Genomic DNA, 19,457 nt, shown 5'->3' with positions numbered 1-19,457 from the left:
ACTCATCACACAGCAGAGACCCATAGACTCATCACACAGCAGAGACCCATAGACTCATCACACAGCAGAGACCCATAGACTCATCACACAGCAGAGACCCATAGACTCATCACACAGCAGAGAGCCATAGACTCATCACACAGCAGAGACCCATAGACTCATCACACAGCAGAGACCCATAGACTCATCACACAGCAGAGAGCCATAGACTCATCACACACAGAGACCCATAGACTCATCACACACAGAGACCCATAGACTCATCACACAGCAGAGACCCATAGACTCATCACACAGCAGAGTCCCATAGACTCATCACACAGCAGAGACCCATAGACTCATCACACAGAGACCCATAGACTCACACAGAGACCCACAGACTCACAATAGAGACCCACAGACTCACAATAGAGACCCACAGACTCACAATAGAGACCCACAGACTCACAATAGAGACCCATAGGGCCGCCACCATCACAGCAGAGACGCCGTGACGGCGCCCTGTGCCAGGCCCCAAGGTGCCCCCCTTTGCGGGCACGGCGAGCGCCCAGCGGCCCCGAGGCCATGCCGGCCCTCGGCCTCCTGCTGCAGCGCCTGAAGGGCCTCCGGGCGCACGGCAGCCCGCCGCAGACGCCGGCGCCGGTGCCGGCCGCGGTGGCGGCGGCGGCGGCGGCGGCCTCGGAGGAGTTTGCCGTGACGGCGGCGGCGCTGGCGCGAGTCCCCGGCGTGGAGCGCCGCTTGGAGGAGGCCTTTGGGGTCGTCGTCCGGGAGAGCGCGGCGGCGGCGGCGGCGGCGGCGGCGCCGGGAGGCCCCCGCGGGGCCGAGGGCGGCGGCGGCGGCGGCGGCGGCGCCGTGTGGATCACCGTGGAGGGGCAGCGTGAGAACGTGGACAGGGCCAAGGTAGGGGGGGGGGGGCCAAGGGCCGCCACCATCGTCATCACCACCACCATCACCACCACCATCGCCACCACCACCATCGCCATCACCATCGCCACCACCACCATCACCATCGCCATCGTCATCGCCACCACCACCACCACCATCGCCACCACCACCACCACCACCGCCATCGCCACCACCACCACCACCATCGCCACCACCATCGCCACCACCACCATCACCATCGCCACCACCATCGCCACCACCACCATCACCATCGCCACCATCACCATCGCCACCACCACCACCATCGCCACCACCACCACCACCATCGCCACCACCACCACCACCATCGCCATCACCACCACCACCATCGCCACCATCACCATCATCGCCATCATGGCCACCATCGTCATCACCGAAGTCGCCACCACCACCATCGCCACCACCACCATCGCCACCATCGCCACTACCACGTGTAGCAGCTACTACTACTACACGTGTAGCAGCTACTACTACACGTGTAGCAGCTACTACTACACAATAGCGTCTACTACACGTGTAGCAGCTACTACTACACAGCAGCTACTACTACTACACGTGCAGTAGCTACTACTACACAGCAGCTACTACTACTACACGTGTAGCAGCTACTACTACATGTGTAGCAGCTACTACTACACGTGTAGCAGCTACTACTACACAGCAGCCTCTACTACATGTGTAGCAGCTACTACTACACAGCAGCTACTACTACTACACGTGCAGTAGCTACTACTACACGTGTAGTAGCTACTACTACACGTGTTGTAGCAGCTACTACTACACGTGCAGTAGCTACTACTACACGTGTTGTAGCAGCTACTACTACTACACGTGTTGTAGCAGCTACTTTTTTCCTCCCGGGATAATCCGGCACTACCTTGGGGGAGGAGGTCCCGGGACCGGTTCAGACAATCGCCTCCGGCGCCAACCGCTGCACCACCGCTCCCCCCCCCACCCCCCCCACCCCCCCCACCTCCCCCCGCCAGACCCTGCTGGTGGGGCTGTGCGAGCAGCGGCGGCCGCGGGAGGAGGATGAGCATGAGGATGAGCAGCAGGAGGAGGAGTCGCTCCGGCGGGAGCTCCTCTGCGTGCTCCAGGGCGCCCGCGGCCTCTTCCGCCGGTGCCTCGAGTGGGACTCTGCGGCCCTGGTGGACGCCGCCGCCCTGGACGGCCGCGGCCGCCTCCGCGCCCTCGGCGGGGCTGAGTCCTCGGTGCTGCTCCTCAGCCGCTTGCACTTCTTCTCGGGCCTGTTGGGCGGCAGCGGCGGCAGCGGGCAAGGCGACGAGGAGGTGAATTCGACGGCCCGGCGACTCGCCCCCCCGCCCCCCCCGCTCCGGCCCCCCCCCCCCCCCGGCCCCCCCCCCCCGGCCCCCCCCCCGATCTCACGGAACCAGCGGCGTTCCTCGAGTCGGATTGTCCGCAGCTTACCGACGCCAAGCGTCTGGGCGTTAGCTCCAGTTTCCTTTCCCTCCTCTCTCTCAGAGGAAGCTTCGCCGTTCACGCAGACGGGGCGAGCAGCGGTGAACGCTCGCGGGCCTGTGGCTACCAGGGTTAGCCGGAGAGTCACACGGGAAGTGAGGGTTTGACAGGGGCCAAGGGCACGTCTGGTACCAGGGTTAGCCGGCGAGTTACACGGGAAGTGAGGGGTTGACAGGGGCTACAGAGCACGGCTGGTACCAGGGTTAGCGAGAGAGTTACACAGGAAGTGAGGGTTGACAGGAGCTAGAGAGCCCAGCTGGTACCAGGGTTAGCGAGAGAGTCACACGGGAAGTGAGGGGTTGACAGGGGCTACAGAGCACGGCTGGTACCAGGGTTAGCGAGAGAGTTACACGGGAAGTGAGGGGTTGACAGGGGCTACAGAGCCCAGCTGGTACCAGGGTTAGTCTGAGACTTACACAGGAAGTGAGGGTTGACAGGGGCTACAGAGCCCAGCTGGTACCAGGGTTAGCGAGAGAGTTACACGGGAAGTGAGGGTTGACAGGGGCCTCAGGGCACGGCTGGTACCAGACTAGCCGGCGAGTTACACGGGCAGGGGCCACAGAGCCTGGCTGGTACCAGGGTTAGCCTTAGAGTTACACAGGAAGTGAGGGTTGACGGGGGCTACAGAGCCCAGCTGGTACCAGGGTTAGCGAGAGAGTTGCACGGGAAGTGAGGGTTGACAGGGGCCAAGGGCACGGCTGGTACCAGGGTTAGCGAGAGAGTTGCACGGGAAGTGAGGGTTGACAGGGGCTACAGAGCCCAGCTGGTACCAGGGTAGTCTGAGACTTACACGGGAAGTGAGGGTTGACAGGGGCTACAGAGCCCAGCTGGTACCAGGGTTAGCGAGAGAGTCACACGGGAAGTGAGGGTTGACGGGGGCTACAGAGCCCAGCTGGTACCAGGGTTAGCGAGAGAGTTACACGGGAAGTGAGGGGTTGACAGGGGCTACAGAGTCCAGCTGGTACCAGGGTTAGCGAGAGAGTTACACGGGAAGTGAGGGTTGACAGGGGCTACAGAGCCCAGCTGGTACCAGGGTTAGCCTTAGAGTTACACAGGAAGTGAGGGTTGACGGGGGCTACAGAGCCCAGCTGGTACCAGGGTTAGCCTTAGAGTTACACAGGAAGTGAGGGTTGACGGGGGCTACAGAGCCCAGCTGGTACCAGGGTTAGCGAGAGAGTTGCACGGGAAGTGAGGGTTGACAGGGGCCAAGGCCACGGCTGGTACCAGGGTTAGCGAGAGAGTTGCACGGGAAGTGAGGGTTGACAGGGGCTACAGAGCCCAGCTGGTACCAGGGTAGCCGGCGAGTTACACGGGAAGTGAGGGTTGACAGGGGCTACAGAGCACGGCTGGTACCAGGGTTAGCGAGAGACTTACACGGGAAGTGAGGGTTGACAGGGGCTACAGAGCCCAGCTGGTACCAGGGTAGTCTGAGACTTACACGGGAAGTGAGGGTTGACAGGGGCTACAGAGCACGGCTGGTACCAGGGTAGTCTGAGACTTACACGGGAAGTGAGGGTTGACAGGGGCTACAGAGCACGGCTGGTACCAGGGTAGCGAGAGAGTTACACGGGAAGTGAGGGGTTGACAGGGGCTACAGGGCCCAGCTGGTACCAGGGTAGTCTGAGACTTACACGGGAAGTGAGGGTTGACAGGGGCCACAGGGCACTGCTGGTAACACGGGAGCTGGCAGGTTAACACGGGAAGTGAGGGTTGACAGGGGCTACAGAGCACGGCTGGTACCAGCGTAGCCGGAGAGTTACACGAGAAGTGAGGGTTGACAGGGTCCACAGGGCACGGCTGGTACCAGACTAGCCGGAGAGTTGCACGGGAAGTGAGGGTTGACAGGGGCCTCAGGGCACGGCTGGTAACACGGGAGCTGGCAGGTTAACACGGGAAGTGAGAGGTTGACAGGGGCCGGATGGAACAGCAAAGATTATTTTTCGTTTAATAAACACGACGAATAGCCGGAGGTCAGCCCCGGGGGGGGAATTTTTCGCGAACACAATCCACGGTCGAACCAACATTTTATATCTCCCTCTCTCATCATCATCATCATCATCGTCGCCGTGATGATGATGACGACGATGATGACGATGGAGAGGAGTGAGATACGCAGACTCCACATATACAGCAGGAGGCATCGTCCGGGTCACACGCGGATGGAGCCCACGACCTCCTGCGTGCCAGGCGAGGCGGTTAACATCTCGCCACCACGGCGGCGCCCCTAGGTGCTGGAGGAGGAGGCCGCCGCCAAGCGCGACTTCAAGCTGCTGGTGGAGGCGGCGCCCGACCGCCACACCACGGAGCTGCTGCTGCTGCCCACGGCCCTCAAGCGCGAGCTGCTGGAGCTGGCCGCCGCCTACCCCACGCCGCTGCTGGCGCTGTGGCATCGGCGTGGGGCGGTAGGGGGGCCGGAGCAGCAGCAGCAGCAGCAGCAGCAGCAGGAGCAGCAGCAGCAGCAGCAGCATCAGCCGGGCGCTGGCAGGGATGGCGGCGGCGGTGTCAGCGGCGACGCCGGAGATTTCTGCGTCGTCGACGGAGCCCCCCCGGTGGCCGTGCTGGAGGCGGCGAGGGCCTGCGGCTACACCCGGCGGGAGGTGGAGGAGGCCTCCGTCAGGGCCGGCACCTACGACGCCGGGAGCCTCCTGCGGGAGCTCAACCGGATGCGCGGCGGCGGCGGCGGCGCCGGGGACGACGCCGGAGCCGCCGGCGATCGCCGTTCGCCGCGGTCGCCGCCGGTGGCGGCGACCGCGGCGAGGCGGCCGACGGCGTCGCGAGTCTTTGAGTACGTGGCGATCGCGGTGAGCGGCGCCGGTGGCGCCGAGCGGTACCGGGAGGCGGAGGTCTGCGCCGATTGGCCGGAGGATGAGGAGGAGGAGGAGGAGGGCAACGGCCGCGTCGTCGCTAACGCGGGCGGTGGCGTGGAGGCTCGGTGGAACAACGGCGGCGACGACGTCGACGAGGTGGGGGAGATGCAGGACCACGACATCTACCGAGCGACGCCTCTGCCCGCCGTCGTCGCCGCCGCCGAGGACGCCGCCGAGGACGACTTCGACATCCTGGAGGTGGAGGACTTCCAAGGGAGCGACGCCACCGGGGGAGACCTCCCGCCCGGCACGGCCGCCGCCAGCGGCGCCAGCGGCCGGGGCAGGCCGGCCAGGCCGCCGGGCAGGGTTGCCGAGGCCTTCAGGGCCGGCAAGGCCGGATGGGCGGCGCTGTTGCCGCACAGGCTGCCGTTTCAGCAGCCGGCAAAGAAGCAGGAGGCGGATGAGGAGGAGGAGGAGGAGGAGGCGGAGGAGGAGGAAGAGGCGGAGGAGGAGGAGGAGGAGGAGGGCAGGCCGACTCGGTTCCCTAGGCCGGGCAGGGCTGGCGGGGCCTTCAGGGCCGGCAAGGTCGGCTGGGCGTCGCTCTTGCCCCACCGGCTGCCGGCAAAGGGGGCGGAGGCGGTGGAGGCGGTGGAGGCGGTGAATCCGGAGACGATGTTCCGGGCGACCATCGCCGCCCCGTTCACGCTGGCACTGAGCAGCTCGGCGGGCCGCGACGGCCTCCGGCACGTCATCGTGGACGGCAGCAACGTGGCCATGACGTGAGTGACAGCCACGTGACTGTGATGTGAGTGACAGCCACGTGACTGTGACGTGAGTGACAGCCACGTGACTGTGACGTGAGTGACAGCCACGTGACTGTGACGTGAGTGACAGCAACGTGACTGTGATGTGAGTCACAGCAACGTGGCCATGACGTGAGTGACAGCCACGTGACTGTGATGTGAGTCACAGTCACGTGACTGTGATGTGAGTGACAGCAACGTGACTGTGACGTGAGTGACAGCAACGTGACTGTGATGTGAGTCACAGCAACGTGGCCATGACGTGAGTGACAGCCACGTGACTGTGATGTGAGTCACAGTCACGTGACTGTGATGTGAGTGACAGCAACGTGACTGTGACGTGAGTGACAGCAACGTGACTGTGATGTGAGTCACAGCAACGTGGCCATGATGTGAGTGACAGCCACGTGACTGTGACGTGAGTGACAGCAACGTGACTGTGATGTGAGTCACAGCAACGTGGCCGTGACGTGAGTGACAGCCACGTGACTGTGACGTGAGTCACAGTCACGTGACTGTGATGTGAGTGACAGCAACGTGACTGTGACGTGAGTGACAGCCACGTGACTGTGACGTGAGTCACAGCCACGTGGCTGTGACGTGAGTGACAGCCACGTGACTGTGACGTGAGTGACAGCAACGTGACTGTGATGTGACAGCCACGTGACTGTGACGTGGGTGACAGCCACGTGACTGTGATGTGAGTCACAGCCACGTGACGTGAGTGACAGCCACGTGACTGTGATGTGAGTCACAGCCACGTGACGTGAGTGACAGCCACGTGACAGTGACGTGAGTCACAGCCACGTGACGTGAGTGACAGCCACGTGACAGTGACGTGAGTCACAGCCACGTGACGTGAGTGACAGCCACGTGACAGTGACGTGAGTCACAGCCACGTGACGTGAGTGACAGCCACGTGACTGTGACGTGAGTCACAGCCACGTGACGTGAGTGACAGCCACGTGACTGTGACGTGAGTCACAGCCACGTGACGTGAGTCACAGCCACGTGACGTGAGTGACAGCCACGTGACAGTAACATGAGTCACAGCCACGTGACTGTGACGTGAGTGACAGCCACGTGACTGTGACGTGAGTCACAGCCACGTGACGTGAGTCACAGCCACGTGACGTGAGTCACAGCCACGTGACGTGAGTGACAGCTATGTGACGTGAGTCACAGCCACGTGGCTGTCACTCACGTCACGTGACTGTAACGTGAGTGACAGCCACGTGGCTGTGACGTGAGTCACAGCCACGTGACTGTGACGTGAGTCACAGCCACGTGACTGTGACGTGAGTCACAGCCACGTGACTGTGACGTGAGTCACAGTCACTGTGCCAGTCCAGTACATCATTGTTATGCTACATCATTGTTATGCTAATTCCTTTGTCAAGGCGTTTTGTTTCCTCCCACACAGCTTAAAGGACGCGACCTGGGCTTGGCTGTCTTCACTCCAACGCTGTCCTCTGGACAGCACGGTCCCTTCACCTGATGAAGGCCACTTGTGTTGTGGCCGAAACGTCGTCGTGATTTTTGTCATTTTATTTTTTTACCTACGTGGTGACTTTGCCCAATTATAACCAAAGAGCGTGGATCCTTGCAGTCACGAAAGCTTCAAATCTAGAATTGTAACAGACCCCTTGGGGCAAGCGCTGCCAGCGACTAGCAGGGCCTACCAAGTCGAACTCAAGGAGGCCCAGGACTGGTTCAGTGGTCTCACCCCGTGACCCCGTATCTCACCCTGTGACCCCATGACCTTGTATCTCACCCCGTGATCCCGTATCTCACCCCGTGACCCTATGACGTTGTATCTCACCCCGTGACCCCATATCTCACCCCGTGACCCCTTGACCTTGTATCTCACCCCGTGACCCTGTATCTCACCACGTATCTCACCCCGTGACCTCTTACCTCACCCCGTATATCACCCCGTGACCCCATATCTCACCCCGTGACCCCGTATATCACCCCGTGACCCCACGACCCCATGACACCGTGACCCAGTATCTCACCCCGTGACCCCCGTATCTCACCCCGTATCTCACCCCGTGACCCCGTATCTCACCCCGTATCTCACCCCGTGACCCCGTATCTCACCCCGTGACCCCGCGACCCCGCGACCCCATGACCCCGCAGGCACGGGCTGCACCGTTTCTTCTCGTGCCGCGGCGTTGCCCTGGCGGTCCGCTTCTTCTGGGAGCGTGGCCACCGCAACATCACCGTGTTCATCCCGCAGTACCGTACTCGCCACGACCCCAACGTCACCGGTACCACCACCACTACTACCACTCACCACCACTACTACCACTAGTCACCACTACTACTACTAGTCACCACTAGTCACCACTACTACTACTAGTCACCACTAGTCACCACCACCACCGCAACATCACCGTGTTCATCCCGCAGTACCGTACTCGCCACGACCCCAACGTCACCGGTACCACCACCACTCACCACCACTACTACTACCACTAGTCACCACTACTACTACTAGTCACCACTACTACTACTAGTCACCACTAGTCACCACCACCACCGCAACATCACCGTGTTCATCCCGCAGTACCGTACTCGCCACGACCCCAACGTCACCGGTACCACCACCACTCACCACCACTACTACTACCACTACTACTACTACTCACCACCACCACCACCACAACATCACCGTGTTCATCCCGCAGTACCGTACTCGCCACGACCCCAACGTCACCGGTACTACCACTACTACTACCACTACTAGTCACCACTACTACCACTACTACTACTAGTCACCACCACCACCACCACCGTAACATCACCGTGTTCATCCCACAGTACCGTACTCGCCACGACCCCAACGTCACCGGTACCACTACCACTACTACCACTACTAGTCACCACTACTACCACTACTACTACTACCACTACTACTACTACCACTACTACTACTACTAGTCACCACTACTACCACTACTATTACTACCACTACTACTACTACTAGTCACCACCACCACCACCACCGCAACATCACCGTGTTCATCCCGCAGTACCGTACTCGCCACGACCCCAACGTCACCGGTACCACTCACCACCACTACTACCACTACTACTAGTCACCACTACCACTACTACTAGTCACCACTACCACTACTACTAGTCACCACTACCACTACTACTAGTCACCACTACTACTACTAGTCACCACTACTACCACTACTACTACTACTCACCACTACTACTACCACTCACCACTACTACTCACCACCACTACTACTACTAGTCACCACTACTACTACTAGTCACCACCACTACTACTACTACTACTCACCACTACTACTACTCACCACCACTACTACTCACCACCACTACTACTACTCACCACCACTACTACTCACCACCACTACTACTACTCACCACTACTACTACCACTACTACTACTACTACTCACCACTACTACTCACCACTACTACTACTCACCACTACTACTACCACCACTACTACTACTCACCACTACTACTACTACTCACCACTACTACTACTACTACTACTCACCACTACTACTACTACTCACCACTACTACTACTCACCACTACTACTACTCACCACTACTACTCACCACCACTACTACTCACCACTACTACTACTCACCACTACTACTACTCACCACTACTACTACCACCACTACTACTACTCACCACTACTACTACTACTACTCAACACTACTACCACTACTACTACTCACCACTACTACTCACCACTACTACCACTACTACTACTCACCACTACTACTACTACTCACCAGCACTGCTACTACTACCACTACTACTACTACTACTCACCACCACTACTACTCACCACCACTACTACTACTCACCACTACTACTACTCACCACCACTACTACTCACCACTACTACTACTACTCACCACTACTACTACTCACCACCACTACTACTCACCACTACTACTACTACCACTACTACTACTCACCACCACTACTACTCACCACCACTACTACTACCACTACTACTACTCACCACCACTACTACTACTCACCACTACTACTACTCACCACTACTACTACTACTCACCACTACTCCTCACCAATACTACTCACCACCACTCCTCACCACTACTCCTCACCAACACTCCTCACCACCACTCCTCACCACCACTCCTCACCACCACTCCTCACCACTACTACTCACCACCACTCCTCACCACCACTCCTCACCACCACTCCTCACCAGTACTCCTCACCACTACTCACCACTACTCCTCACCAACACTCCTCACCACCACTCCTCACCACCACTCCTCACCACCACTCCTCACCAGTACTCCTCACCACTACTCACCACCACTCCTCACCACTACTCACCACCACTCCTCACCACTACTCACCAATACTTCTCACCACTACTACTACTACCACCACTACTACTACTCACCACTACTACTACTACCACCACTACTACTACTACTCACCACTACTACTACTCACCACTACTACTACCACTACTACTACTACTCACCACCACTACTACTCACCACTACTACTACTACTCACCACTACTACTACTACTCACCACCACTACTACTCACCACTACTACTACTACTCACCACTACTACTACTACTCACCACTACTACTACTCACCACTACTACTACTACTCACCACCACTACTACTCACCACTACTACTCACCACTACTACTACTACCACCACCACTACTACTCACCACTACTACTACTACTCACCACTACTACTACTCACCACCACTACTACTCACCACCACTACTACTACTCACCACTACTACTACTACTACTACTCACCACCACTACTACTCACCACTACTACTACTACTCACCACTACTACTACTACTCACCACTACTACTACTACTACCACCACTACTACTACTCACCACTACTACTACTACTCACCACCACTACTACTACTCACCACTACTACTACTCACCACTACTACTACTACTCACCACTACTACTACTACTCACCACTACTACTACTACTCACCACTACTACTCACCACTACTACTACTACCACCACTACTACTACTACTCACCACTACTACTCACCACTACTACTACTCACCACTACTACTCACCACTACTACTACTCACCACCACTACTACTACTACTCACCACTACTACTCACCACTACTACTACTCACCACTACTACTACTACTCACCACTACTACTACTACTCACCACTACTACTACTACTCACCACTACTACTACTACTCACCACTACTACTACTACTCACCACTACTACTACTACTCACCACTACTACTACTACTCACCACCACTACTACTACTCACCACTACCACTACTACTCACCACCACTACTACTACTCACCACTACCACTACTACTCACCACTACTACTCACCACTACTACTACTACTCACCACCACTACTACTCACCACTACTACTACTACTACTCACCACTACTACTACTACTCACCACTACTACTCACCACTACTACTACTACTCACCACCACTACTACTCACCACTACTACTACTCACCACTACTACTACTACTCACCACCACTACTACTCACCACCACTACTACTACTCACCACTACTACTACTACTCACCACTACTACTACTACTCACCACTACTACTACTACTCACCACTACTACTCACCACTACTACTACTACCACCACTACTACTACTCACCACTACTACTACTCACCACTACTACTACTACTCACCACCACTACTACTACTACTCACCACTACTACTCACCACTACTACTACTCACCACTACTACTACTACTCACCACCACTACTACTACTCACCACTACCACTACTACTCACCACTACTACTACTACTCACCACTACTACTACTACTCACCACCACTACTACTCACCACTACTACTCACCACTACTACTACTACTCACCACCACTACTACTCACCACTACTACTACTCACCACTACTACTCACCACTACTACTACTCACCACTACTACTACTACTCACCACCACTACTACTCACCACTACTACTCACCACTACTACTACTACTCACCACTACTACTACTCACCACTACTACTACTCACCACTACTACTACTCACCACCACTACTACTACCACCACCACTACTACTCACCACTACTACTACTCACCACCACTACTACTCACCACTACTACTACTCACCACTACTACTCACCACCACTACTACTCACCACTACTACTACTACTCACCACCACTACTACTCACCACTACTACTCACCACTACTACTACTACTACTCACCACTACTACTACTCACCACTACTACTACTACTCACCACTACCACTACTACTCACCACCACTACTACTACTCACCACTACTACTCACCACTACTACTACTCACCACTACTACTACTCACCACCACTACTACTACCACCACTACTACTACTCACCACTACTACTACTCACCACTACTACTCACCACTACTACTACTCACCACTACTACTACTACTCACCACTACTACTACTACTCACCACTACTACTACTACTCACCACCACTACTACTCACCACTACTACTCACCACTACCACTACTACTCACCACTACTACTACTACTCACCACTACTACTACTACTCACCACCACTACTACTCACCACTACTACTCACCACTACTACTACTCACCACCACTACTACTCACCACTACTACTACTACTCACCACCACTACTACTCACCACCACTACTACTCACCACTACTACTACTACTCACCACTACTACTACTACTCACCACTACTACTACCACTACTACTACTACTCACCACCACTACTACTCACCCACTACTGAATAAATAGTAGTAGTATAGTTAATCGTAGATACTATTCACATAAACTACTACTCACCACAACCACACTACTACTACCACTACTACTACTACTCACTACACTACTACTACTCACCACCACTACTACTACTACTCACCACTACTACTACTCACCACTACTACTACTACTCACCACCACTACTACTCACCACCACTACTACTCACCACTACTACTACTACTCACCACCACTACTACTCACCACTACTACTCACCACTACTACTACTCACCACTACTACTACTACTCACCACCACTACTACTCACCACTACTACTCACCACTACTACTACTACTACTCACCACTACTACTACTACTCACCACTACTACTACTCACCACTACTACTACTACTCACCACCACTACTACTACTCACCACTACCACTACTACTCACCACTACTACTACTACTCACCACTACTACTACTACTCACCACCACTACTACTCACCACTACTACTCACCACTACTACTACTACTCACCACCACTACTACTCACCACTACTACTACTACTACTCACCACTACTACTCACCACCACTACTACTCACCACTACTACTACTCACCACTACTACTACTCACCACTACTACTACTCACCACTACTACTACTACTCACCACTACTACTACTACTCACCACTACTACTCACCACTACTACTACTCACCACTACTACTACTACTCACCACCACTACTACTACTCACCACTACTACTACTCACCACTACTACTACTACTCACCACTACTACTACTCACCACTACTACTACTCACCACTACTACTCACCACTACTACTACTACTCACCACCACTACTACTACTCACCACTACCACTACTACTCACCACTACTACTACTACTCACCACCACTACTACTCACCACTACTACTCACCACTACTACTACTACTCACCACCACTACTACTCACCACTACTACTACTCACCACTACTACTCACCACTACTACTACTCACCACTACTACTACTACTCACCACTACTACTACTCACCACTACTACTCACCACTACTACTACTACTCACCACTACTACTACTCACCACTACTACTCACCACCACCACTACTACTCACCACTACTACTACTACTCACCACCACTACTACTCACCACTACTACTCACCACTACTACTACTACTCACCACTACTACTACTCACCACTACTACTACCACCACTACTACTACTCACCACTACTACTACTCACCACCACCGTGGAAGTGTAGACCACTAACAGACTACTCGACCTACTACTACTCACCACGCACCCTACTACTACTCCCACTACTACTACTCACCACTACTACTACTCACCACTACTACTACTCACCACTACTACTCACCACCACTACTACTCACCACTACTACTACTACTCACCACTACTACTACTACACACTCACCACTACTACTCATCCACCTCCACAACTACTCACCACCACTACTACTCACCACTACTACTCACCACTACTACTACTACTCACCACCACTACTACTACTCACCACTACTACTACTCACCACTACTACTACTCACCACTACTACTCACCACCACTACTACTCACCACTACTACTACTACTACTACTCACCACTACTACTACTACTCACCACTACTACTACTACTCACCACTACTACTACTACTACTACTCACCACTACTACTACTACTCACCACTACTACTACTACTCACCACTACTACTACTACTCACCACCACTACTACTCACCACTACTACTACTACTACTACTCACCACTACTACTACTACTCACCACCACTACTACTCACCACTACTACCACCACTACTACTCACCACTACTACTACTACTCACCACCACTACTACTCACCACTACTACTACTACTACTACTCACCACTACTACTACTACTACTACTCACCACCACTACTACTACTCACCACTACTACTACTACTCACCACCACTACTACTCACCACTACTACTACTACTACTACTCACCACCACTACTACTACTCACCACTACTACTACTACTCACCACCACTACTACTCACCACCACTACTACTCACCACCACTACTACTCACCACCACTACTACTCACCACTACTACTACTACTCACCACCACTACTACTCACCACTACTACTCACCACTACTACTACTACTACTACTCACCACTACTACTACTCACCACCACTACTACTCACCACTACTACTACTACCACTACTACTACTCACCACCACCACTACTACTCACCACTACTACTACTCACCACTACTACTACTACTCACCACTACTCCTCACCACTACTCCTCACCACCACTCCTCACCACTACTCCTCACCACCACTCCTCACCACTACTCCTCACCACCACTCCTCACCACCACTCCTCACCACTACTACTCACCACCACTCCTCACCAGTACTCCTCACCACCACTCACCACCACTCCTCACCACTACTCACCACTACTCCTCACCACTACTACTCACCACTACTCCTCACCACCACTCCTCACCACCACTCACCACCACCACTCCTCACCACCACTCCTCACCACTACTCCTCACCACCACTACTCACCACCACTCCTCACCACCACTACTCACCACCACTACTCACCACCACTCCTCACCACCACTCCTCACCACCACCACTCCTCACCACCACTCCTCACCACCACTCCTCACCACCACCACTCCTCACCACCACTCCTCACCACCACCCCCCCCCCCTGCCCCCCAGAGCCTCAGCTGCTGAGCCAGCTGAGTGAGTTGGGCCTCCTGTCGTTCACCCCGTCACGTCTCGTGGAGGGGCGCACCGTAGCCGCACACGACGACCGGTACCACCACAACCACCACAACCACAACCACTACCACTACCACCACAACCACTACCACAACCACCACAACCACTACCACAACCACCACAACCACCACAACCACCACCACAACCACCACAACCACCACAACCACCACAACCACCACAACCACAACCACTACCACCACAACCACTACCACAACCACCACAACCACTACCACAACCACTACCACAACCACCGCAACCACCACAACCACCGCAACCAACCGAGTGTCACCATACTTCTGGCTGCCACTGAGTGGATGGTGACACTCACTGAGTGAGTGAGTGAGTTGGTGGGTGAGTGAGTGAGAGGCTGAGTGAGTGAGTGGCTGAGTGAGTGGTAAGTGTCTGAGTGAGTGGCCGAGCGAGTGTGTCGCTGAGTGAGTGGCTGAGTGAGTGAGTGGCTAAGTGAGTGAGTGGCTGAGTGAGTGAGTGGCTGAGTGAGTGAGTGGCTAAGCGAGTGAGTGGCTGAGTGAGTGAGTGAGTGCCTGAGTGAGTGAGTGGCTGAGTGAGTGAGTGGGTGAGTGAGTGAGTGTCTGAGTGAGCAGTGGCTGAGTGAGTGAGTGGCTGAGTGAGTAAGTGGCTGAGTGAGTGGCTGAGTGAGTGAGTGGCTGAGTGAGTGGCTGAGTGAGTTGAGTGGCTGAGTGGGTGAGTGAGTGATTGAGTGGCTGAGTGAGTGAGTGGGTGAGTGAGCCAGTGAGTGAGTGAGTGGCTGAGTGAGTGAGTGGCTGAGTGAGTGAGTGGCTGAGTGAGTGAGTGGGTGAGTGGATGAATGAGTGAGTTAGTGGCTGAGTGAGTGAGTGGCTGAGTGAGTGGCTGAGTGAGTGAGTGACTGAATGAGTGAGTGGATGAGCGAGTGACTGAGTGAGTGAGTGACTGGGTGAGTGAGTGGCTGAGTGAGTGAGCGAGTGACTGAGTGAGTTGAGTGGCTGAGTGAGTGAGTGGGTGAGTGAGTGAGTGAGTGGGTGAGTGAGTGAGTGAGTGGATGAGCGAGTGACTGAGTGAGTGAGTGGGTGAGCGAGTGGGTGAGCGAGTGGGTGAGCGAGTGGGTGAGCGAGTGGGTGAGCGAGTGAGTGAGTGGCTGAGTGAGTGAGTGAGTGGGTGAGTGAGTGGGTGAGTGGGTGAGTGAGTGAGTGGGTGAGTGAGTGGGTGAGTGGGTGAGTGGGTGAGTGGGTGGGTGAGCGAGCAATGTGGCCTCCCCGACCCCAGGTTCCTGCTGCACCTGGCTGAGCACACAGGTGGTGTCGTCGTCACCAATGACAACCTCCGGGACCTGATCACAGAGTCGCCCGCCTGGAGGGACATCGTGCGGGAGCGGTGAGCACTCACTCACTCACTCAGCCACTCACTCACTGGCTCACTCACTCACCCACTCACTCACTCACCCACTCACTCACTCAGCCACTCACTCACTCAGCCACTCACTCACTCACTCAGCCACTCACTCACTCACTCAGCCACTCACTCACTCACTCAGCCACTCACTCACTCACTCAGCCACTCACTCACTCAGCCACTCACTCACTCACTCACCCACTCACTCACTCACTCACCCACTCACCCACTCACCCACTCACTCACTCACTCACCCACTCACTCACTCACTCAGCCACTCACTCAGCCACTCACTCACTCACCCACTCACTCACTCACCCACTCAGCCACTCACTCACTCACTCAGCCACTCACTCACCCACTCACTCACTCACTCATTCATCCACTCACCCACTCACTCACTCACCCACTCACTCACGCAGTCACTCACTCACTCACTCAGCCACTCACTCACTCATTCATCCACTCAGCCACTCACGCACTCACCCACTCACTCACTCACTCAGCCACTCACTCACTCACTCATCCACTCACTCACTCACTCAGCCACTCACTCACTCACTCAGCCACTCACTCACTCACTCAGCCACTCACTCACTCACTCAGCCACTCACTCACTCACTCAGCCACTCACTCACTCACTCAGCCACTCACTCACTCACTCACCCACTTACTCACTCACTCACTCACCCACTCACTCACTCACTCACCCACTCACTCACTCACTCAGTCACTCACTCAGCCACTCACTCACTCACCCACTCACCCACTCACTCACTCACTCACCCACTCACCCACTCACTCACGCAGTCACTCACTCACTCATTCATCCACTCAGCCACTCACGCACTCACCCACTCAGCCACTCACTCACTCACTCACCCACTTACTCACTCACCCACCCACTCACCCACTCACCCACTCACCCACCCACTCACCCACCCACTCACCCACCCACTCACCCACTCACCCATTCACCCACCCACCCACCACTCACTCACCCACTCACTCACTCACTCACCCACTCACCCACCCACTCACCCACTCACTCACCACTCACCACTCACTCACCCACTCACTCACCCACTCACTCGCTCACTCACCCACTCACCCACTCACTCATTCATCCATTCACTCACTCACCCACTCACCCACACACTCACCCACTCACTCACTCACCCACTCACTCACTCACCCATTCACTCACACACTCACCCACTCACTCACCCACTCACTCACCACTCACCCACTCATTCACTCACTCACCCACTCATTCACACACTCACTCACCCACTCACCCACTCACTCACTCACCCACTCACCCACTCACTCACCCACCCACCCACTCACCCACTCACTCACTCACCACTCACTCACCCACTCACCCACTCACTCACCCACTCACCCACCCACTCACTCACTCACTCACCCACCCACCCACTCACTCACCCACTCACTCACCCACCCACCCACTCACCCACCCACTCACCCACTCACTCACCCACTCACCCACTCATCCACTCACTCACCCACTCACCCACTTACCCACCCCCTCACTCACCCACTCACCCACCCACTCACCACTCACCACCCACCCACCCACCCACTCACCCACCCACTCACCACTCACCCACTCACCACTCACCCACCCACTCACCCACCCACCCACCCACTCACCCACTCACACACTCACCACTCACCCACCCACCCACTCATTCACTCACTCAGCCACTCAGCCACTCAGTCACCCACTCACTCACTCACCCACTTACACACCCACCCACTCACCACTCACCCACCCACTCACCCACCCACCCACCCACTCACCCACTCACACACTCACCACTCACCCACCCACTCACTCACTCAGCCACTCAGCCACTCAGTCACCCACTCACTCACTCACCCACTTACACACCCACCCACTCACCCACTCACCCACTCACCACTCACCCACCCACCCACTCACCACTCACCACTCACCACACACTCACCACTCACCACCCACCCACTCACCACTCACCACCCACCCACTCACCACTCACCCACTCACCACTCACCACTCACCCACTCACCACCCACTCACCACTCACCACCCACTCACCACTCACCACCCACTCACCACTCACCACCCACTCACCACTCACCACCCACTCACCACTCACCACTCACCACCCACCCACCCACCCACTCACCACTCACCACTCACCCACTCACCACTCACCACCCACCACTCACCACCCACTCACCACTCACCACCCACTCACCACTCACCACGTGTGATGTCTCTCTCTGTGTGTGCAGCTTGCTACAGTTCACGTTCGCTGCTGGGATCTTCCTCATCCCTGACGACCCCCTGGGGCCTGGGGGCCCCTCCCTCGACGCCTTCCTGTCACT

General features: G+C 55.7%; 2 protein-coding genes across 2 annotated transcripts in view; both read left to right on the top strand.

Moving 5' to 3' along the window:
* Positions 1 to 109: 109 nt before the first annotated feature.
* Positions 110 to 5,993, top strand: LOC142906727 (uncharacterized). The gene is made up of 3 exons (XM_076055114.1): positions 110 to 900; positions 1,911 to 2,213; positions 4,632 to 5,993. The coding sequence occupies exons 1-3, from the start codon at positions 565 to 567 to the stop codon at positions 5,991 to 5,993; spliced, it is 2,001 nt and encodes a 666-aa protein (XP_075911229.1). The 5' UTR covers positions 110 to 564.
* Positions 5,994 to 6,002: 9 nt separating this feature from the next.
* Positions 6,003 to 19,457, top strand: part of LOC116937446 (NEDD4-binding protein 1-like) — a 15,550-nt gene continuing 2,095 nt past the window's right edge. The window contains exons 1-5 of the mRNA XM_076055113.1: positions 6,003 to 6,275; positions 8,156 to 8,286; positions 15,609 to 15,705; positions 16,935 to 17,042; positions 19,365 to 19,457. The exon at positions 19,365 to 19,457 is cut by the window's right edge and continues 18 nt beyond it. Coding sequence (XP_075911228.1) covers positions 6,271 to 6,275; positions 8,156 to 8,286; positions 15,609 to 15,705; positions 16,935 to 17,042; positions 19,365 to 19,457 — 434 coding nt within the window. The 5' untranslated portion in view covers positions 6,003 to 6,270. The remainder of the gene's footprint in view (positions 6,276 to 8,155; positions 8,287 to 15,608; positions 15,706 to 16,934; positions 17,043 to 19,364) is intronic.

The sequence above is a fragment of the Petromyzon marinus genome, chromosome 69 (genome assembly GCF_048934315.1).
Source record: "Petromyzon marinus isolate PM22_M1 ecotype Great Lakes invasive population chromosome 69, UKy_Petmar_22M1.pri1.0, whole genome shotgun sequence".
Taxonomy (NCBI): Eukaryota; Metazoa; Chordata; class Hyperoartia; order Petromyzontiformes; family Petromyzontidae; genus Petromyzon; species Petromyzon marinus.
The sequence above is the reverse complement of the archived record's forward strand: the minus strand, read 5'-3'. Positions and strand labels throughout refer to the sequence as shown.